We start from the raw sequence: 23,253 nt of genomic DNA, 5'->3' as shown, positions 1-23,253 counted from the left end.
AATTATAATCTTCATAAGATTTGGAAGAGAAAAAAACAGGTTCCTTAGAGAACGAAAAAGGCTCGCGTATAAAAATGTAGATAAGTCAATTATTGGATGACCGTCATTTTTTAAATTCTGCTAATTATGATACACGACAATCATGTAGCAACGCACGATACTTATTTATACAAAGTCAACGAGGTTTTACCAATTGTCGCTACAAAATCTATTGATAATTTTATATTTTTCCCATTTCAATACAGACAATTACTAGGATAAATTTAGGTATTTACGGTACGAATAAACTACCAAAAATTCTCCATGATCATTCGTTTGAAAGTTTTGGTTTGCCGAATGCGATAGCAGGGCAAGATTCTTGTAAAGGGATAAAAAAATAAATGCCAAAACAGGTTTCTAACGCTTGGCAAGTATCAAAAATGGCAGGAGCTTTCCACGCCATTTGAGTAAACGGTTGACCATGACATTTTTTAATTTCACCAAGGATTTTTTCTACGTCAGTACGACCCGTGAAAAGATTATAAGAATTTTTATAAAATAAGAAAAGAAACTTTTGATTTCCGAAAAGAAACATTTTCACGCAAGATTCAGAGTGGGACCATCTCGATTCATAAAAATCAATTTGGATGTTTTTGATATGGGTTCAAAAAAACCACAGGGTAAGGACGTGATTCAAAAAAATTGAAAAAATTCCTACAAGTTTTTCAGTAGTCGTACCAACGTAGAAAAAATTCTCGGTGCAGGTAAAAAATGTCATGGTCTACCGTTTGCTGAATTGGAGTGGAAGGCCCCAGTAGTTATTTTAAAACTAAATATTTTTAGCAATTTTGACAATCCGTTTCTAACGCTTTCGAAATAGCTGCCATCAGTGCAGATTCCAACAAACGACACAAATCTGTTTTAAAGAGACCGTCGAGCGCAAATCTTAAACATCTCGTAATTAAAAGAACAGCTGAGACTTTATGCTCCGCTCCCCCCCCTCCCCCCCCCCCCCCATGGGTAGTATAACTCACTTTGATGATATGTATTTATTTCATGGACAATTATTCACGGATGAATAATTTTATATCGCAGCTAATTATACAGCCGCGCACATCTTCGTGTTTGTCAAAATATATGATACAGCTTGAAGATCATTTCAAGAAAAAGAATGCGTGGCTGATTGATTAGGTAAAATAAGAAATGCGAATGAAAAGAAGAAAAAACTTTGCCGAATGAAAAACTAAAAATCTCGGGGTTTTTGTACCTATAAGTAACTTATACCAATTCGAACCTTGAGGTGGGATTGAGGTTAAATTGCGATGAAACTCAGACAATATTTTAAGCTCAATTGATGTAGGACGAGGTTCCCTGGAATACCATCTACGTCTCCCGACATAGGTGAACCAAAGATTCGTCTTCTCTTTCTGCGTAAGCGCAGAGACGCGTGCGCCTGTTCCTAGATCCTCTTGGCTATATAAAAGGGGACACTTGTTGAGCGATGCTCATACAGCCACATCGGCCAGCGTAAAATTTTCCGACAAAACTGGTGTTTGTAGTTAATCAGAAAATCGAGCATTCAGGTTTCTTCGCAGATACCGAACTTATTGAAGAGCCAAAAGTGAACCATCAACAAGGTTCGTAATTTTGTTAATTTCCTGTCGCAAATAGAACTAGTTGTAAGTCCCGAATTTCATCTCTACGGCTATTTATGAAAATTCTCAGTCTCTAACTGTAAAAAGTATCACTACGTATTGTCTTGAGATCATTGCACTAATGTTTTAGTGACAAGAAAAAAGACGCAGACAGCTATCAGCTTCGCATAATTTCACGAAGTCAAATTTTATTACAAATTTTTTTATTCAAAAACGTCACTTGATTCCGTTTGTCAATTTGAAAGATCGAAACTCGAAGAATTTATAAAAATCCTTTCGTGCCCAAGCTTCGTCGTTGGTGATTCTGGTAGATCGAAATACTGGCGAATGCATTTTAAGCGTCTTGAATCAAAAAGAACGAAGCGTTAATTTCTGAAAGATTGTATTTTACTGCAAAGTAAGTATCAGAAACAAATTGTCTACTCTTTTACAGTTTGTTGATACGAATTTGGTTCGATTATTGCAAAATCCCTAATAGCCAATCAACCAAGCGTTTAAAATGCTCCCCGACATTGACTACTGACAACGAGTGATTCAATTCAACAGCATTTCATGACGTGCGAATTGAAAATCAAACACTGATAAACTACAAGCATGTCACTATTTTATTCACGTGATTCTGCCAACATTTAACAGATTAATTTTTCGAAGAAAAAACATTACGAGACACCTAAACTTGATTTTTATTGATGAGATGTGCTTTTAAACATCGCTATTGAAAGTATTACACGCAGTTTGTAATAGATTTGCTTTGGCCTGATTCAACGAAATCCCAAGCTAAGATAACCATGAGATATACAAACCAGCGCCAAATCAGTCTGTCGATATTGTTAGCGGCTCGACTATCTTACCCCTTCCGACTCCGACTTTTCTAATTTCCCGTTTCTTCTTTCGCCGTTCTATCGACTCGAGGGTAAGAAAATGGAGGAAAATGGAAGTAGAAATGACTGTAAAGTGACTTGCTTTTTCCCCTTTTCAACGGCATTTGGAAATTTGTCGCCACAGGACGCGTGGCGTGTGATCGTTGCATTCTACGGGTATAATCATATGTTTCATCTAAGAGAATAACTATTAGATCAGTGAGAGTTATGTGTACATGAAACGATCAACCATTGAGACATTATCCGTGAACTTAAAGTGAAGGAAATTTTCAGGTGTGGTTACTGTACAGTTCTGAACTATTTTCATTTTTTTAACGTAACCGAAGAATAAAGTACTGCGTATCAAATAAAAATAAGTTTGTAGGTGTAACCAGAGAATCTAGCACGCGTTACTCTCTAACTTCCCGTTTCTCTGTTTTCAGAAATAAAAGGAACTTATTGTAAATCACCGTGAAAATGAAAAGTTGAGTTTTCAATAGATCTTCACGTTTTCCCCTCCAATTATTTTTAGATGTACGTATGTGATCAATATTTTTGACCGACGATATCTCGACGAGTTACCGGATTTCAATGATTTAAGTCTAAATTTAGAACTGATTAGATTTTGGCTTTGATCGATTCGGTACGTTTTCAATGATTTAAAGAACGAATTTACAGGAAATCAAATAAAAATGACGATATCTTGAGAATGAATGAACGGATTCGAATGAAAGTTAGTTCCATGAAGGTCAAATTCGGAAAATCTAAAATGGCGAATCCAATATAATGGAAAAAAAGTAAAAAAATATTCGGATTTTGGTGGAAATTAGTATGCGCAGGTTTTTTGGGTCACCGGTAATAAATTCAGTCAGAATTCCAAAATTTGTAACGGTAGATCCATTATAGTGGTTCAAAATAAAAAAAAATCGTAATGGTTTCATGTAATGTGGTATCCAAGGACTTTTGAATCGTCAATCACGATTCTGAATTTGTGGATGGAAATTCGAATTGGATATTAATATTTTTTTGTTCTGTGAACTTGGAACCTGCAGTGTGAAAATCCTAAGGGCGAGTTTTTTTTTTTTTTCTTTCTCTTTGACTGTCATCGCTTGTATGATTTTCCTAATACTTGAGAGTGCATTTTGTGATTCTTTGGACCTTTTTTATCCAGACGTTTCGATGTCACATTTCGTTTTTCATGTATATGAATCTAATAAGGGTCACAAAAAAATTCAATTAAAAAAAATGGTTTTGTTTTTTTACAAACTTTTAAACGGACCAGATTAATAGTTTGTGAATTTCCTTAACGCCGATTTCAGATGTAAAAAATGATTTTTTTCTGTTATGTTAACAATGCAAGCGCCGTCCATGAATATTATGTGAAATCTGAAACAAAATCGAACGTCCTTATCGAGCAAAAAATAATCATTACGTAAATTAGTTTTGTTTGTTTGATTTACTTCTATTGAAATCTGTATCTATAAACACGAAGAAAAAATGGAGCTTTCAAATGTGGAGGACGCAAAATTGCCAAGTACGTTACCTATCGTAGAAATGTCAATGAGGGTCGAAAAAACTTTCCGAGTTTATGGCCAATCATGTTATTCGGCCTTCGATTCGTACGTAAGTAAGTTCTGAACGTGATAAACGAATCAAAAGTCATTTTTATGCGAATTCGAACAGTATGTACCATGCCTGAATTTTTCTTTACAAATCCGCTGTAGAAATCTTATTTCTACGACAAACTGTAAGATTGTTCATATATGATTAGATCCGAAATATGAATAAAATTGTTAGTCAACTTCACTTCCTATCCTTCTCGTGTTCAAATTATGACTCCTGCAGGCTTTCCATTATGCGAATTTTGTCGAGGCGAATGAAAACTTTAAATCGGAACGACGCGACCGTTGCTGGACAAATCGCACGGAATGAGTTTTATAATCGAATATTACAATATGTTTCGATAACGAAGGATTCACCCGCAGCGGAACTAATTGCCTAACATTATCCTTGCTACTTAAATACCGATTTTCTTTCAAATTTTGCAGATTTTTGAATAATTTTTTTCATTCTCTGTTAAAGTGCCAAGTTCAAAAATAATACGAATGCATAAAATCCGCAGGAAAGTTGGCAGAAAATTTTTAGAGCTAGTTAAGTATTACATTTTTTTCATTTCTTACTGTAATCTTCTATGAACATTTTGTCAATATTCACAGTAGAATAATTGAAATTAGGACCACATTTTTTTTTCTGGAACATGAAGATTAGTTAGTCTTAAAAAAAATCTGTGTCCGGGGGGACTCAAGCCTTCTGACAAGCTTCGAAAATCTTCGAAAACAAATATGTGATCATTTATATTAAAATGGAGCAAGTCTAATGCTTAAACTGTACAAAACGATCAATCTAGAAAATTCGGCAAATAAACTGGAACGAGTGTTCTTTTTACACGTCATTTAAGTAGCATAGAGTCACATGGAATCATGCACCGCTAAGATCTGAGCTAACAATTTCATAGTTCAAGAGGATTTCTAGATCGGAAAAACCTTGTCCCAGCAGAAGACAATATATTTCTGCAATATGCGGAAACAGTTTAATCCACAGTCGTACTATTTCATCTGATAAAGTGAGTTGGTTGAGTGCATTTGGCTACAAATGGACTCAGGCGGCTTTTTATTACATCTAAAACGTTATTTGCGTCATTGTCAATGGTTTCATCGTCCAACATCGTCCAACTGCAGATGATCCCTTCAAAAAATATTTATTTTAGTGAAATTACTTGCGGTTATTTCCAGCTGAATAGCTTAGTGAAAACGCAGCTGACCTTGTGCTTGGCTTATGTGTAAGACTTTCCGCTCCACGGATTGCTTATAGTTGACGACGGCTTCCTTTATCGGCAAATAATTGAAACCGTTAACAATCCAATCACGAGTCATCGAATAAAATGTTGTTACAATTCTCCGCAGTACCAGTTACATTATTCGTAAAATTAAATCGTAAAATTGCAGCCTGAAAATATTAAAATTCGGATAATTCGCTACATCGACGCGACTGCGATTTGTAAAAGATTTCATCGCGAGGCAGCACCGTTTTTCGATATCGCAAAAAACGGATAAAGTTAAACTCAAAGTCGACGAAATGATGGGTATAAGCACGCCTGCGGAGCAGTGACCCCTACCGGTTAGTGGGATTCTCTGTTTAGTAAATGAAGTTACCAACTATCCGTCCCGCTGTCCCGACTTGTTTATTGTCAGAGTCACAATGGCTTTGGAAATAATCGTCAGCTTTGGACAACCGGATTTTATTCGACGTTCAAAACCCTGGCATGTGACCTTATGATTCGCAAAATTGTGACGTCATTATTAGCGGACTATTCTACCGTATACGTCTTAATGGAAGTTCGCGAATAGAGAGAAAAAAAAAAAATCACTTCACCTAGACTTCTCAAAATCTGTATGTATATTTCCTGTTCGAAAATTCTAGAAAGTGCTCATATGTAGAAGAGTGCAAAAAAAAAAAAACAAAAAACATACATGGAAATAATTTATATGGTGCCGGATTTGGTTAAAATGCTCTGAATTTTTTTCTTCTGTAATATTTGTAAAAACTGTATGGTCAGTATGGTCACGTGCATATTTTTGTCAAACCATATGATAAAGCTAATTTTCTCCTATTCGTTATACGTTGTACATGTGAAATAATTATAATTTACGCACAAAATTGTGATGGAAAAAAATTCACATTAGCTCGTATAAGTATTCAAAATTATTAGAAACGCGTGTGAAAGCTTAATTAGTTGTAAGAATATTGTAAGGATAAAATTCAACAGTTTCTAAAAAGCTATGCGTCGCGTTTTTAGATGATGATTTATAACGTAGTTGATGCATTGTGACGGAGACGTGATTCTGACGGAGGATGGTGAGGGCAGATATAACTTAATGTACTAGGTGTATCAACGGTTGTAAGACTTCGTCGGGAGATGTCCATGCCCATTTGTTCGCGCATCGAGAAACCTGAAAGTAGCGCTGACGAGGTTAAATTCATTTTCATGGCCAAGCGCAATTCCTCGGATTTTTCCACCCCTGCGGCTGATAATACTTCACTTTGTGAATTTCAATTATACAACCGCGTTGCACCCGCAGCGTCGAGAAATCGAAGTCTAGCTGTTTAACCGATGAAAATAATTTTCTTTCAGAAAAATAGCATATTTTTATCCGATGCTGAATACAACTGTACAGGTTGTACAAGCGAAGTACAATGATTTAATGCGATTTAAGTTCTGAACTATCATCAAAGCGAATAACTCAATTTATCAAAGGTCGACGCGTCAGAATTTAAGGTTTCAATGAAACTTGCGAAGTTTGATTTGTGGCATTACAACATTTATTGGGTTGAAACAAACGGGAAAAATAATAAAATCTAATGTCTGCTCATAAAAGATGATACAAAAAAAAAAACATCATAAGTAAATTTACCAACTTCACGGATACAAAAAATTGTGGTTTAAGCAAATGGTTGCTTTTCAAGATTCATTGAAATTACTTTAATAATGCAAAGTCGAATTGAGCTATAAGATAAAGAAACTCAACCGTTATCACTTAGCACACACGATAGTTGAGGTCAAATCGTAACGATTTCCAACTTTGAATGTATATTTCCGGTAATCAACGATGGGAGCGAATTTGAATTACGTTAGGTTATTTAGCTAAATTTTTGACCACCGCTCAATTCTTACGTACGATTGTTTATTCAAAATAATTATAAATCAATATTAGCCTTTGACATTATTCTGTTAACATCGTTAAATATTTGATTTTAAATCAATGCATTGATACTGACGATAATAAGCAAATCACAATATTTAATCGGCTACTGAAAAAATAACTGTGTCAGTAACTTTGCAGAAAATAGTTATCTGAACAAAATGAGCCATGGTATAAAAATGAAATTGAATGATACGTCATCGTGAAGCAAAGTCGGTTGTCAACACAATCGTGGACACCATTCCAGCCGAAAATGCATCGGCGATTTTTGATATTCAATTGTTAATAAACATTTTAAGATTGGATACTGATCACTTATATTTATACACAAAACTGGAATGAAATATTCTTCATTCTAATTTATTATTATTCGTTAACTTTTTGTACTTTACAAAGAGTGTGAATTAATGATTGTGTGGGTGATAACCGTTTCCGCAAAACTTGTTTCTGCAAGATTCGTTCCTATGGGAAAATAATTCAAATTACTTCAATAATTTCAGAATTATTCGTCTGGAAATTGCATTTGAGTGATTTACGGCACTCAAAGACTAGATTAAGCTGGGCCATATTCCAAATCACACACATGATTCCCCGAGAAGAATGCAGAAAGGCGACTGTATCACCCCGAAAGCTAAACATGAAAAGTTGAGTTTTCACTAAATCTCGCTGTTTCAACGACCAAAAAATCGTGCGGGTGCGTGTGATGAATTTTTTGTCCGACGATATCTGAACAACGAATTATCAAATTTGAATAATTTTCTTCTCAATCGACAGGGCTTTTCTTAACTTAAAACTGATCCAACCTTAGATCTTCACGGAGATACAGTTTTTGAGTTACTTGAATAACAAAAATGCAAAGGAAAAAAAAAAACAAAATTCATTTGTCAATGTTTTAAGGGTCAATATAATACTACCTGTCACCAATATAACTATCTGACGTTAAAGCTCTGAATTGCTCGCAAAAATTCTTCTACAGTAGCTCACACCGGCCACTATTGGTCAATTTTAACACTGAAAATTTTAAATAAAAAATAAAGATTCTTGTTTCCGCGCAAAAACATTTTGGAGAATCGATTCCCTCTCGCCGAAATCGCGAATTGCAGAGTATTCGAGGAGACTGATGAAGGGTGATCGGTGGTGGGAAAAATATTCAGTTCTAGGGCATGTGACACTAGCCTAATAAGCTCGAACGAATAATGACTGTCGGTCGATGAGAATCCTTACAACCGCCTTTCGCATCGGCCTCCTCCCCCTGATAACTTATACCGCGATAAGTTCTTGGCTGACGGCATTCGCTTCGACGCCGGCTGCCCAGGTCGCAGAATCTTTCGTCCGCTACCTGGAAGCGCAGGTTTGCCACGAGCCCGAGCCGTTTGAAAATTTTTCGATTTATACCCTCGATCATCTCGACTAATGCGTGTAAAACGGTGCGACCGCTGCTTCGAAATCTGGGTCCTATGATTATACACATCTGAATATTGAAATCTGTTCAACGTCTCTGAAACTTCAATTGCAAAATTTTTATAAATATCAAGACACGGTTGATATTTGTGTTGCAGCCAGGATGGATCTGGACGATTACCGCAGACACGGTGAGTTTCTCAACCTTCTAACACTGTTGTTTTCTTTCTTCTTTTGCGCTCCGTAGTTTCGATTTCCTCTCGTCTCATATTGCGGAAATAGAATTGTTTTATTTCGATTGAATCGAAATTTTGTAGCAACAGCTTAGTGACTAATAGGTCACGCAAGTGATCAAAAGTTCCCGCATCGACTAATTCTAACTTGTTCGATTGAAATAAAATTTACTCACACAGAGAAAATATTAAAATCGATTTAAGAAATTTGAATCGCCAATTGTGTAACCTTCTTGTTATTAAATTGATCCGAAAAAAATTCAATTCAAACGCAATGCAAATTATTCCTTTCATATAATTATACTAATGCATGCGATAGAATCAAGCAAACTAAATTGGTTTGCTTAAAGAACGCTATTGTACTCGCTCTTATAACGTTACATTTTATTGATAAAATATATTTTATTCACTTCTGCAATATGTTTTTCCCAACTTAGATTCATTGAATAGGTTTTAATAATAAGGCTTCGTATATTATTATTATCGTTATATCGATTACGTGATGGCTAGATATGAAATGCATAAAGTTCGAAAGGAAAAGATGACGTGAAATAAATTCAAATTCAAAATCTCAAAAACCTACTCTTAACGAGTAATTCACGAACGGCCGTTTGCGTAACTAGATATATACATACATATGTATATATTTACACCGATCATTCATTTGGGGACGAAGGATAAATGTTGGCGATAGACGGAACTCCTGGAAATCCTTAGGATTTAGGGATGGCACTGTAAGCCAATAAAGAAAATCAAGGCGCTATTACCCTGTACCTCGGTAAAAGAAATCCCAGTGAAATAGTTTAATACAGGGTAAAAAGAGTAAAAATGGTCTCAGCTGTATCGATGCTTTGCCAATAAAGTCAAATCAGAGACACGACTTATCGCTCATATACATAGAACAGGAGCCGATGAAACTGGAGGGACGACGATTCAGAAACGACGCAGAAACTCACGGAATAGGCCATGCACGGTTTATGGGAATGGTATTGCTGGGCTTACGAAACACAGCTGATGTTTCGCTACTATCGGAGGAACGTCCGTCCGTTTTAAGTGCCGCAAATTGTTACGGAGTTCGAGACGACTGTATGCGAAATAAAGATACTTTCACGCAACTGTAGTCGAAAATGTTTCTTTATCGGTTTATGGAAAACATTCTCGTGCAGCGTCAAAAATTTTTTCGCACGATTACGCGGGTCTGGGTAAAGTTTTCCTTCAGCCAATTTAAGAGTTTTCACAAACATTGCTTCTTTGTTTTTGTCTCGAGTTAGTACTAACTAGTATAACGGACTTCGAACTACCTAATACGATACGCGACATTTTTACTGGCGCATGAATTATTCCACCACCTCGAGTGAAAACCGATTCGGTGCAGAACAATAGCTTGACCACTCGAGTGCAAGTCGATTGAAATTGTTCGATAGAAAAACACAGTGTGACGTTTAAAAAGTAATTGCAGTTTCTCCTTTGATTGGGAAGTGATTAACAACTACCGTAGACGGTGAAAGATGTTATCTCAATCTATTTCGGCCTTTTTGTTTTCTTTCAATTCAATTCTTTGTGCAAGGTGATTGGAAAATCTTGACTTTGTTTTTTCAACCCGCAGCACAATCATCCCCCCAGAATTCAAGGGAACCGGTACGTTGCGAGAACTGATTATTATTACGTAGGTTGCAAATATCGATTTTTATCTCAAGTACCAAAAACTCTCGAGCTTCCGATAAATCCATGGTCAATGTTTAGGTACTCATTGAACACCGTAAGCCATATTTTACATAATTAATCAATTTTTTTAATGTAGAACATGTCGTCAATTTAGTAGACTTTTAGGGAAATTTAAGAAAATTGTATCGTTATTTCGCACATGACTCAGCGAAAAATGAAAAGACGACTTCGGAAGAGAACAATACCCAACGAAGTTAAATCCGACTTACGACGCGCCTTAAGCCTTACGTACAGGCAACTGAGTTAAAGTTCAAATTGATATTTGCGTTCTGTGATAATCAGTTTCCGTGACGTAGTTGACTCTTCGATAACTTTTTCGAATCCCCTAATTACTCATCATTGATATTGATCGATTATAACGAAACGTGGGCCTGACGATGGATAGGATTAAACCACGATCCGATGCCGATGAGTTTGCCAAGGTAACGACGCAGTGTTTGTTTCTCGAAGGCAAGGAAATGGTCGACTACATCGCCGACTACCTTCAGACCGTACGATCTCGACGAGTCTATCCCGCCGTGTCTCCCGGATACCTTCGCAACATGTTGCCTGCCTCGGCTCCCGTCGAAGGTGAACCCTTCGAGGACATAATTGGCGACGTGGAGACCTGCATCATGCCGGGCATCACACACTGGCAAAGTCCGCACATGCATGCTTATTTTCCCGCCCTTAATTCGCCCGCAAGTCTACTCGCCGACATGCTGGCTGACGCTATAAACTGTTTGGGATTCACTTGGGTGAGATTCAGCCCTCTTTTAATCTCGATAGTTGACGTTATGTGTTAATTAAATAATGCATGTACTATAGTTGGTAAATCGATTGTTTGTTGTTATACTCGGTGAAGGGAAAAGAGATTAAAACTTAAAATAGACCCGTTTTCATGTCCGCCAATCCGAATTTCACGAAGAAACCTAGGGATGTTCGCATGGATATCGGATGAATGGTATCGATTCGTCGACATTGATTTCGAGTTATTTCTACCTCATCGTGTGATTTTCTTCTATTTACAGGCTTGCGGAGTGATTCTCTTTGATTTTCGATATTAGTATTGTAACAGATTCACGATCACTTTCGATATGGACAGAATGGCAAAAATTTACTGGAAATCAGTGGAAACCAATTAGAATGTTGGGAAATTAATGAAAATCACTTCGTAATCGGTCAGCAGACCTATTTTTGTTAATTGTAATTTTGCGCTCGAAAAATGGAATCGGCCAGATTCAAATTACTTCTTGCTTATAATTGTTTTCGATCTTTTTTTTCGCTGACCGGATAGTTAACAATGAACTTTGTAATGTAATGTAGCGTGACGATTGTTCCTAATTTTCTTTCTTCGTTGGATCTTAAAATTACGAAATTCGAAAGTGTAAATTGAAAACAGCGAACCAAACTCGATGAACAAATCCAATTCTCATGAAAAATGCGAAAATCTTTGATTTCTGTATATTGGTTGAATCCATCTGATGATCCAGCTATAGAAGAATAAAAACCTTAACGTGTACCCACAGGCTTCGAGTCCAGCTTGCACCGAGCTCGAAATGATCGTGATGAATTGGCTGGGAAAGATGATCGCGTTGCCTGAAGAATTTCTCCATTCTCCGGGGCGATCTGGCGGCGGTGTGATTCAAACTACGGCCAGTGAGGCAACCCTTGTTTGTTTATTGGCAGCGAGGACCAGAGCGATCAAAGATAATCAGAAGATACATCCGGAAGAGTCAGCTACCAACATAAATGCTAGACTCGTCGGATATTGTTCTGATCAGGTGAGATGGAAGTTCAGAAAGATCTTCGCTCAAGAGTATGTCGAAATTTCCGAAAAAAAAAAAACAAAAAAAAAAACTCTCGATCATTAGTTTCAATGCGACAAAATTGATGTTACAGTTCCGTGAATTTTCAGGAGTTCGTTTGAGAGTGAATCCAATTCAAAACTCGGTCGAAAAAGCTAATCCCCCATAAGAACGCACGCGGTATTTTGAAATATTCATAACTACAACGCAAGTTCCCTAAATTTTAAAAAAATTTACGCATTGGTGTATCATTTTTTTTCCGATCATTTTTTTCGACCGAAAAATGCTGATTTTAAGAGCTTCCAAAAACGATGATTTGTGCAACACGCGTCAATGCGACGAGGCATTATTGATAGTCAATGAACTCATCTCGTTCCTTCATTGTTCTGTTTTTTCAAACCAGGCACACTCAAGCGTCGAAAAAGCGGCACTCATCGGATTGGTCCAAATGCGTTACGTTGAATCCGACGAGAATCTCAGCATGAGAGGAGACAAATTAGCCGACGCCCTGGAACGCGATCGCAAAGCTGGGCTCGTACCATTTTTCGTAAGTAATGAGGATTTTGAGTTCTGCAAATACTAAAGTCTGGACCTTGTTCCAGAAAAAAAAATATATACATATATATATATATATATATATATATATATTTCCCCAATCTGAAACAGTGATCATCGACTGAAGAAATGATTTGAAAATAGACGCGGTTTGTGAAATTCTTGCCAATTCCGGCTACAAGTTTTCCTGCACTCAATTTCTTTATTTCTATATATGTATATATATATATATATATATGTATGTATCAAATACTAAATCCGGAGAAGTGTTTTTCCTCATTTATCCTGCAGCAAGCTGAGCGATGTCGATGCGTAACCGGTGACGGAGAAGCAATCTTCTTACTCTCGCCTCGCGCCCCGATCCTCTGGCCCAATTAATAGCGTCTTATTGTTATTTCTGTTGTGCTGTGAGCACTCTGGTATTATTCCCTCGGCTGTTGCATCCTTTACAGATAGTTGGTCCCCGAGGGACTTTTGTGGGTAGATACCTAAGCTGGTGGGAATTGTTATATGTACCTAAGGTTCAACCGCAAACTCATTATTTTTACAAGACTTTCGCCTCAATAAATTATATCAGTTCTCTTCTGCTGAAGGAACTTCTCCGATCAGCTGTAGAAAAACAACATACCTATGCGTTATTATGGCAAATTAGCCGAGTTACGTATGAAACTAATTTACTCTCAAATCATTGACGTCGTATTGATTTCTGACAAAAACATCACGAACTGCAGTTTCAACGCAAAACTGTGCGCAAATATTCGGCAGATCAGATGATGTGTCTACTACGATCGTAACACTTTGAAGCGATAACCAAAATTTGGCATTCCATTTTCGAATCATTAAAAAATTAGAAACACACGTTTTAACGGATAGAATGGTTGTACGGTGACTACAGGGAATGCATATTTTTATTTCAGGTTTGCGCAACCTTGGGCACGACTGGAGCGTGTTCCTTTGACAGTTTGAAAGAAATTGGTCCAATCTGTAAGTCGGGAGATGAAAAGAGGGGGTATTCAACCTAGGATTTCTATTACAATAGTTTGTCGCAGCACCGAGAGTCTGACCTTTTTCCCTTTTTAGGTGCTAAACACGCGCTTTGGTTACATATAGACGCTGCCTATGCAGGAAGCGCCTTTGTTTGCCCGGAATTTCGTTCTTGGCTCCAAGGAATCGAATACGCCGACTCCTTCGCCTTCAATCCGAGTAAATGGCTAATGGTGCACTTCGATTGCACCGCGATGTGGTAAGTCTTGGCCCAAGTTTGCGAATAACCCGTTTTTTCACCCTCCTCTCGCATCTGACGCGAAGAAATAACTGAAGAAACTATGAAGTTGGTGATAAAATTACTTAGACGGAAAATGGACCGTTTGCTTATGTCATTAGGGTGAGAAGTAGCCAAGCCTTGCATCGGACATTCAACGTGGAACCATTGTATTTGAAACACGAAAATTCAGGTAACTAATATTTATTAACAATTTTTTCACCGCAGATACAAATGAGAATAAAAATTTGAGCACTTTTACTGACCAAATTTTGTTCGTAAAATCCACAAATCTGGGTGCAAAATATTATTTTTAGTAATTCTGAGTGACTCAGAACTACTAAACATACTCATATATATATATATATATATATAATATATAATTTCTCTGTCAAAATTTTATAGAGAAGTTTAAAAGATTCCAGATCAATATTTCCGGAATTTGTTGAAAATCTATTTCCTTGTGAAAACCTACATTGTTTCATTTGACACTTCGCTAAGACATGCTATACAAATTTAAATACATCTATCGCGCTGTAATCAAGATCAGGACCGGATTGTCACGTTTATTTCATAATAATTAATCTCACCTAATGCAAATAGGGTTCATTTCTATCCAGTAAAATTGTTCACCGTGGTCAAATTTCAATGGAGTCAATTAAATTATACTTCCTCTAACCTACAAAAGTAACTGGTGAATCGTATTCTAAACTTTGCTCTTTTCTTGAACCGCTGAAGCTTCGGAAAAATCCTTGTAAAATGTGTAAACTTGTAAAATTCTGGTATAAAGGCGTCCAAAAATAAAACTAGAACCCAGTTTTAGTTTGCATCCGTAAAAATATTTTGCAGAGTTACGTAAAAAAATTTGCGAAATATTCTCAACAAGAACGAATAATTTATTTCGCACGATGCCGGTGAAATTGGAGTGATATTTCATTGCTAATCATTCAGTATTCGACTGCGTAATTAGAAAAAAACCTAAATATTTTGCACTGTGATTTTGTCAAAATTCGGAAATATATTTCAGGTCTGGCTATCGACTATATGGTGAGTCATTAATTGAGATTATTACACCCAAAAGAACTGAAAATTAATACACCAAGTTCGAACAAATCGAACGATAAATTGACTATAAGATTTTCACGACACAACTTTGAGTAAATACTCACTATTTTAATATCAAAGAGCGCGGATTTAGGCAAACACGATTTCTTCGATGCTTCCTTTTCATGCCGATTTGATTAACGTTAAGTCTGTTTCAGTGAACTTTTAAGATCATTTTAAATGCCCGTGCGTCGAATTAATCAGTTAAAAACAAGTCGTTTATCATTTCAGCACTGGCAAATTCCACTGTCGAAAAGGTTCCGCGCCCTCAAACTTTGGTTTGTATTACGAAATTTTGGAATCACTGGATTACAGAAGCATATACGAGAGGCAAGTCTGTGTAAAGATCACAAGTCGATTATTCTTACAACGAGTATTTCTGCCAAATGACCACAAGATTTTCTTAATGGGGTGGATACTTTTAAAGGGTTGGAGAAGTGGATTTTAAAAATTTATACCTCGACAGCGAATAAATGAATTTAATTACTGTTTGCTTTATTCAAAAGTCTGTAGACCGAGCTTTCTTTACATACTTTTTTTATTGGGATTAACTAATACAAAGATTTATTACTAATAATAATATCAACGATGATGTCTCGAAAATGGCTCCACCGATTTACTTCAAATTTGAAGACAGTATTCATGGATAGTTTATCTTCTCTGCCACAAATCGTAATAATTAACAAAAAAAATTACGATAATTAAGAAAAGCGACGTCGTGACAAAGAGGATAAACAATCCAAAAGTATTGTCTCCGAATTCGATGTGAATCGGGTGGACCATTTTAGTGAACCGCAAAATAGTTGGCGTTATGGTCAATAATAATGCTTTCTATAGACTGATTGTAATAAAAACAATATTTGAACGAAGCTCGATCCTCACATCCTTGAATAAAAGGCACCTGAATGGAATTGAATAATTGATTGTTGAGGGATAATTTTCCAAAATTGATCCACTTTTTCGGCCGCTTACTTTTATAATATCCATACCCCCAAAAATTTTCTAGCATTGATTTTGAAGTAAGATCTAGTGATAAATGAACGATCGATCATTTGTAAAAATACAAAAATTGGGTTACTACAGGGCGTCAGATTAGCTCAGAAATTTGAAGCTCTGGTGCTGGGCGACGCTCGCTTCGAGATTCCAGCTCCGAGACATCTTGGAATGGTTGTGTTTCGTCTACGGGGTGACAATTCGCTGACCGAACGTTTGCTGAAGAGAATGAACTCGAGAGGGCGAGTTCACTGCGTCCCTGCCGCTCTTCATGGAAAATATGTGATAAGATTTACCGTGACGTCAACAAGGTGTGTACACAAGTTGAACGGCGCCTTTTGCGTCGACTATTCGTCAAGAATTATATCGACACGAAGAAAGCGCAGGTAGTTCAGCGTTAGAACGATTTGCGATGACTTTACTCTTTCCTTCGACTTAACATAGGCAAAAATCCAAATTTACTTGCATTTTTCACATATTTCTTGCTGTACCTTTTCGGGTTACCGAATGTTCAGGTCTATTTGATGAAATCCTGACAACGAATTCAAGGGTACGAACAAGAATGTGTACATGCAAAGGAATAACAATTCGGGGATTTCAAATTCACAAAACCTATGTCTGTCATTTTGGTGTTATTTGTGCGTGAGTAAATTTTGGTATAAAACTGTTTCTGTGGTTTATAAGACTTTCTTTAAAAGTGCAAAGCAGCTGAAAGCTTGGAAAACGTACTCGTACGCCAGTTCGTGGAAATATTTGCGGATAAAGAACAACTATTTGAACTATTTTAAAATTCCAATATCTGATTTTTTCAACATTAGAGTGTCGTCGTTACAACAAATTTGGTAAACGCCGTTGAATTCAAGGACCGTCGGTCTTTAACTTGACAAGTGGGCATGTTTTCTATTACTCAGAAGTAAATGTTCATTTTTCTCCACATCTTGCATGATAAAATATCATTGCTCAAATTAGGAAAAAATAAAACACTTGACGTGTTTCAGAACCACCGGGGATGATATCCTGAAAGACTGGACAGAAATTCGAGGCACAGCCTCTGAAATACTGGGAACGATGAACGGATCACCGGCAAGAGTAAAAGTATCCCTAGCAGGTAACTCGTTTCGTTAATTCACAATTCACACAATTATATATGTATTATTTTCTCAGTTTAAAACAATAAAAATATATATTTGATAAAAAAGGTAAAAACGTTTCAGTTCCTGTTCTAACCGTACATAATAGGCGCGTATCGACACCTTATCGCTGATAATTGGCCAAATGAAATCATGAGGATCGCGCGTGATATTTTCGTTGTTTTTGACCATACACGAGGAGGTTCAGAGTTTTTGATTTGATTTTACATTTTGTCCTCGGGAACTCGAAAGAAAAAGGTATTTACTTCAACGCAATATTTTTCCTAATTTTTTCGTGCAACCTGAGGCAAAGATGAGTCCGAAATTATCAAATTTTTACTTAGTTTAACGAAATGTAGAAAAAGAACAGCTTTTTTCGCATTGAAAGTGATTTTTTTAAGGGATCAACGTATTTTTTCACTAAGTAGATCGGTCCCTTGAAATAAACACATTGTTGAAGTGTATATGGGGGGATTCAACGTCAAATTGAACGAATAAACGAGATTTTTTCCCTGACCACTTTTGATATTTTCGCCAATTTACTCGCTTGAAATTCGTATTGAAAGCATCAAATCTGAATTTTTTCAAATTTTCCTGACCAGGCATTTTCTTACCACAGCTAGTCAAAAAATCAGCTTCTGACGATTTCTCATTTTCTCAAGCTAACATAGCTTGAAATTCACATGATACATGGAAAAAGTTCGCCATCTTTATATGAAATTTCTAAAAATAAGTTTGTGCGATTTTTCGTGCCCCGTTAAAGTATAGTTTTGATGAAAATACTTCGAAAATCTTCTATAACAAAATAATACCCTAATCGAATTGGCTGAAATTTTCACACTGCATATCTTTTTCAATACCAAAGATTGTCTATAAGTTTTCGTAGTGGGCGGAAAAGTAGTTCAAAAGTTACAAGTAACAGTTTACATGGCATTGTGAAATGTCTCATCCATACGTACTATAATGTCGCGTTACGAATGGTGAAAGTTCTACACTCGGTATTACGATACGCAACAAATATTTGAATTCTTACCTTGGTTGAATATGCTTCAAAGATATTGTCTTGCGGTACTGAATTCACATATCGTGTCAGGAATCGGGATAAATGATAGACCGAAGTATGCTCCTCGAGAAAAAGTCGACAATCGAGATTATAAACAAGACGCGCAACAATTGAAGATCGCGCTCGGGTGCGCAGCAATGCCACGCGCAGAGTGAGCAAATTGCTTGCCGAGTCGCGAAGTTTGAACCGAATTCTCGCAACTGTATGAATATTTGTTGATATATCTTCCGAACCACTGCATCACCCACTATGAAGTTTTCAGACCACCTTTCGCATTGAAGAAGGCATGCCGTGTACAAATTATAACTCATTTTATTAGGAAACTTTTCAGTTACGAATAATTTGCACGCATTTTGTATCAAAACTACACTGAACGGGGTTCATGAAAAATCCGAAAAAATACTCCCGAGATGTTCACAAGAAAACCTAAAATTTTTGTGGAGGGACTTTTTTCATATGTTGTCCAGCTTTTAAGCTACGTAGGCGCGAAAAACCAAAACATTGTTGAAATTAATTTATTGGCTGAGTTGTGAAGAAATCTAAGAACATTCAAAGTTCATTTTTTCAATATGTAGTTTGATCGTGCGAAGGGGTAATCAGATTAAAATGGGTCGGGTAAACCGACCGTTCGATTTGACGTGGCATACCCCACATACGGTATGATCGAAATACTCAATTTCATCCACATAAATCGATAGCAACAAGATTTTTCGTTATGAATTCACTGCGTGAGGAATATCCAAGTGCGCACCGTTGAATATTGGATTACGATCAAACAATCGGTAGACGTTACAAGATTTAATACTAGGACATCCGGGAAATTTACGCCTATTACCAACCTGACGATATATTATTCAGAATAGTTAGACGTTATTTAACTCTCACGAAAATAACAGATTTATTTCTTTTGCAAAATTAACTACACTTGATCATCCGTATGTGAACAAAACTATCACCAATATACTGTGTAAAAATAGTAAACGTTGCAGAGAAATTTCTAGTTTTGGTTACTGTACAATACTGTCCTCAACTATTTTTATTTCTTACCGCGAAGGAAAAATATAGTTATGGGTACGAAATGAATACGGGTTTTCTAGCTGTGAAAAGAAAATCTGGTACGCATTTTTATTCCTTTTGATTATGGGCCTTCGGGATGTAGTTTTTTCTAACTAATGCCACAGTTTGTTTTTAGTGCAACGATAAATTGATGCGAAAGCCTTATTCAACCGTAAGAATGTAGTAAAATAAGCAAGCAAATTAAACGCGGACAGACAAGAAATTTTAATTTTGACAACTACGTTCACGCTAACTAGTTTCTTGTGGCACATTTTTCTGTGATTCTAACAATACTCAAACTGCTATTGTAATGCAAATCGTTTTCTACTCTACTAGAATTTTGTAGTAACTATAAGAATTGGAATTTTAATCCGTGTACTCGACATTTCTCCGTGTCATAATAAGAAGACACCTGTACATAAATTGTAATTTCCAGAAACACGTCAGAAAAATGAAAATTTTGGATCGAGCCTTCTGTTGGCCAATTCACCTATGTCTCCAAAAATTGTCAACGGCAGCTTCGCGGCTATATACGACACAGCCGACGTTTTCAACGAATGCATGAAAACTTTCGGACGTAATCCATCTGAAGCCATGGACAGCCCGGGTAATATGGAAAAATCCTTCAGGCAATTAATTCTCACAAAGAACTCAATTATGGCTATCAATGGTCGATGAATTAAACGAATATACGTCAACAAGCATAGTGAAGGAATATCCTGGGGATTTTTTTACCCTCGGCTCCTTTTTCCCGTATTTCAATCACACCAGTTTTCTAAGATTCTTTCACTGTTTCAGCTATGCGACGTCGCATTCGGGGCATTCTGATGTCAGGAAAACAATTCAGCTTAGATTCTCGCATGGATTTAGTACAGGTGAGTATATTCAGAGCATGTAATTGCACCACAATCAAGGTACGATGGATAATTTAAAAATTGCGGTCTACACTATAATCTCAACACCGTATAAGTTTTTTGTTCAATTGTCGAACTAATTTTCACTTTAAATTTTTGAAAAGCTTCGATCAATTCATTTTCGAATTAACTATGGACCAAATCTTTTAAATTCTTCTGACCGACACTCGTCGAGAACGATCGCGTACAAACTTTTGATACTCGTTAAAAAATGAAAACTGATTTCGGATTTCAGGGAATTGCAACGTGTTGCAAACCTATCGCGAATTCTGAATCGGATTTGCCTTTCCGAAAAGAAGACGAAAAGTCAGCTCACGGAAAGCTACAGTCCCGTAATAGTAGAAATAAAATAGATTCGTCCATAGGTGAGTTACACGTGTTAAAGGGTTTTTGAAAATTGCTTATTTAATAAGTAATCCCTGTTCAAACATGACAGAATTCAATTCCAGCTTGCAACAATTACTACAAGTATTCAGCAAACGCTTTTCACGAATTCAAAAACTGACCTTAATTCAGGTTAAGACTTGGAACTCGTCAAGTTTTGGTTTTTAGATATACTGTCATTCAACTGTTGAATCGACTGTACAAATAATACTGCGTCTTACCAATCTTACGATTCCGTATGTGGTTCATTTCCAAACTATTGCTCGGCGATAGAAGTTTAATTTTCAATTTCAGAAGACGTCATCGAATAAACAGTTCCAACCAACAGGACAAGTTGCTAGAAGAAAAGCATCTGTTTTAACAAAATAATGTGCTGAATAGAAAAATAAACATTATTGAAATTAAAACGCATGTGTATGGCCATTGCGTCTGTGATCACACCTACACATCCCGATTGAACCTGTTAGATCAAATGAAATAAAAGTTAATTCTGTCTTTTACCGCTATATCTCATGAAGGTAAGTTACATCGACGTGATGGTTTTTTGGTATAATTTATTATTAAAATTTATGTTGTCTCCTACATTCAATCGTTTTGTTGCATTTCCAAACTTGAGTCTATTATAATTTAGTTTTTTTTTTTTCTAATATTATTTTCTAACACGCGTAAAATGATATACTGCATAAATTCGATTTGAGGCGAATACAAACCAGAAATATTCCACTATCATTTCTCTAAACGCAGGTAATCAATAAGCTGGTTGGATTATTTTTATCTTATACTTTTGTAAATATATTGGTAAGTGGGAGACGGTTTTGGTTAATCAGTTGTAAGGATATGCAAATACTTCGAAGCTTCATTGTGTTGAGACCGACGATTAAGCAAGCCTTATTGGGAAACATAAGTTTTTTAACTTTGTTTGAAAAGAGTGTAAAATTATCAGTGAGTAAAAACTTAAAGGTACTGATATTTAAAACTTATTTTTAGAAATGAAGCATCAACGAGAAATGGCTGTGTACAAAACAATACATTATATACCGAACATATAATATATTCCGAACACAGTTTTTCTTATTCACACACATTTATATATATATGTGTATATATATATATATATATATATATACATATAAATCTGTGCAAAAGTTATTAACGTTTTGTCATTGCTGCTCTTCGCTATTTTGGTACGCGAGTTCTTGGCAATATTCGTTCATATCGAACTCCTTGGCTGAGGTTACAAACGGACCGTTGAACACACAGTGAACGGTTACAGTTTCTGTATATAATAATGCAGGCAGCAGCTAAAATAATAACGATGAAATACACTTGTTAGACAAGATATTCCGATCGGAATTAGAAACTTGCTTGAAACAATATTCCAGATTTATTCATTTGTGATTCATGCTGATTAATTTATACAAAATTCATGTTACTTTCTCGATGTTTGTAATGTTTGGAATTACTGTAGATTATAAAAATTGTCAAGATATTGCAGAGAAATGAGTAACACTGGTTAGCAAAAAATTGAGAGTAAAACAATTTGTACTCCAAACTAATTTTCGTAAATCATTGAGAATGACATCTGAATTGCAATGAAATGAAGTTTGAATAAATTAATTGCCATGATAGTTGGATTAACGTACCTTTGGCGTGAGCAAGAAGTACTGAGATCCATTAGATTTGCCTGTGATATTAACAATCAGTTCAAAGATTCGACGCTCGTTGATTGCGTCCATACCCTGAAAATAAATATTAAAATAACATGTTCGTGAGAACGTTGAATTTAAGAGCGTGAAAAACTGTAATAACTAATTGAATCACATGTTTGAAATGCCAAACACGAAGAATCTAAGATCAATCAATTTTTACTTATCTTTTCGGAATTCATTATGATAACCAATCACTAACTTAGTGATATGTAGTGAGATTTATGAACAGCACAACACCAAAAGCTAATAATAAGTCCCACCTGATTGATTTCATCGACACAACGGAATGGAACTGTCGATAATTCTTGTAAGGCGATCATGTATATCGCGGTAGTTACTGCTCTTTCCCCTCCACTTTGATGCGTTCGCGTTAATTCTTGAAGTTCATCAGTATCACGAAATTTTACCCGAATCTTTAGTCCGTATTCTTCAAAATCCATCTATGTCAGAGCATTATTCAAAAAATTGTTTCTAACAATTACAGGAATCAAATTTCAATTTCATAAAGGTGCCAGACCTCAACAATTTCCCAACTAAAGGCTTCAGAACAATGAGAAAACAGGAAATGTATCAACTTGTACAAAGGTTCTATGAATGTAACACGTTTGATTTTCTTATTTTGGCCAACTTGAATTATAAGGAAAATCGATAAGTCAGCAAGGAGGAGTTTGTAGGATTGGACAA

General features: G+C 36.2%; 2 protein-coding genes across 10 annotated transcripts in view; one reads left to right on the top strand and one right to left on the bottom strand.

The window, feature by feature from the left end:
* LOC107223862 (probable nuclear hormone receptor HR3) overlaps positions 1-23,253 on the bottom strand; it is a 197,581-nt gene that overhangs the window by 167,135 nt on the left and 7,193 nt on the right. For 3 of the 6 annotated variants that reach the window (XM_046737807.1, XM_046737809.1, XM_046737808.1), the window contains exons 11-12: positions 22,830-23,009; positions 22,504-22,599 (exon numbers count right to left, since the gene is read on the bottom strand). In XM_046737807.1, coding sequence (XP_046593763.1) covers positions 22,504-22,599; positions 22,830-23,009 — 276 coding nt within the window. Of the gene's footprint in view, positions 1-20,034; positions 21,198-21,504; positions 22,162-22,503; positions 22,600-22,829; positions 23,010-23,253 lie in introns of those variants that run through there. The other 3 variants (XM_046737811.1, XM_015663691.2, XM_046737819.1) reach the window with 3 other exon arrangements.
* LOC107223840 (histidine decarboxylase) lies at positions 1,494-23,242 on the top strand. 4 transcript variants are annotated; one of them, XM_015663661.2, is made up of 16 exons: positions 1,494-1,616; positions 8,814-8,846; positions 11,064-11,350; positions 12,122-12,376; positions 12,804-12,947; positions 13,873-13,939; positions 14,036-14,198; positions 14,339-14,409; positions 15,244-15,263; positions 15,552-15,650; positions 16,404-16,624; positions 17,312-17,421; positions 19,999-20,169; positions 20,361-20,437; positions 20,712-20,841; positions 21,155-21,773. In XM_015663661.2, the coding sequence occupies exons 2-16, from the start codon at positions 8,819-8,821 to the stop codon at positions 21,169-21,171; spliced, it is 1,860 nt and encodes a 619-aa protein (XP_015519147.1). In that variant the 5' UTR covers positions 1,494-1,616; positions 8,814-8,818; the 3' UTR covers positions 21,172-21,773. The 4 variants fall into 4 exon arrangements, 3 of the variants coding, with proteins under 3 accessions (XP_015519147.1, XP_046593779.1, XP_046593780.1); XR_006903956.1 differs by lacking the exons at positions 1,494-1,616; positions 20,712-20,841 and adding an exon at positions 23,054-23,242 and having other exon boundaries at positions 8,535-8,846; positions 21,155-21,378; XM_046737823.1 differs by lacking the exon at positions 1,494-1,616 and having other exon boundaries at positions 8,535-8,846; positions 21,158-21,239.

This window comes from Neodiprion lecontei, chromosome 4 (assembly GCF_021901455.1).
Source record: "Neodiprion lecontei isolate iyNeoLeco1 chromosome 4, iyNeoLeco1.1, whole genome shotgun sequence".
Classification (NCBI taxonomy): domain Eukaryota; kingdom Metazoa; phylum Arthropoda; class Insecta; order Hymenoptera; family Diprionidae; genus Neodiprion; species Neodiprion lecontei.
This window is presented reverse-complemented; position numbering and strand designations above follow the sequence as displayed.

What these genes read in the sequence shown, in the direction of transcription:
- LOC107223840 (XM_015663661.2), top strand. Translation starts at nt 8,819, where the DNA reads ATGGATCTGGACGATTACCGCAGACACG. An exon ending in TCGGATATTGTTCTGATCAG is followed by an intron (nt 12,377 to 12,803) that starts GTGAGATGGAAG and finishes TTTTCAAACCAG; the next exon opens with GCACACTCAAGCGTCGAAAA. An exon ending in GAAAGAAATTGGTCCAATCT is followed by an intron (nt 13,940 to 14,035) that starts GTAAGTCGGGAG and finishes TTCCCTTTTTAG; the next exon opens with GTGCTAAACACGCGCTTTGG.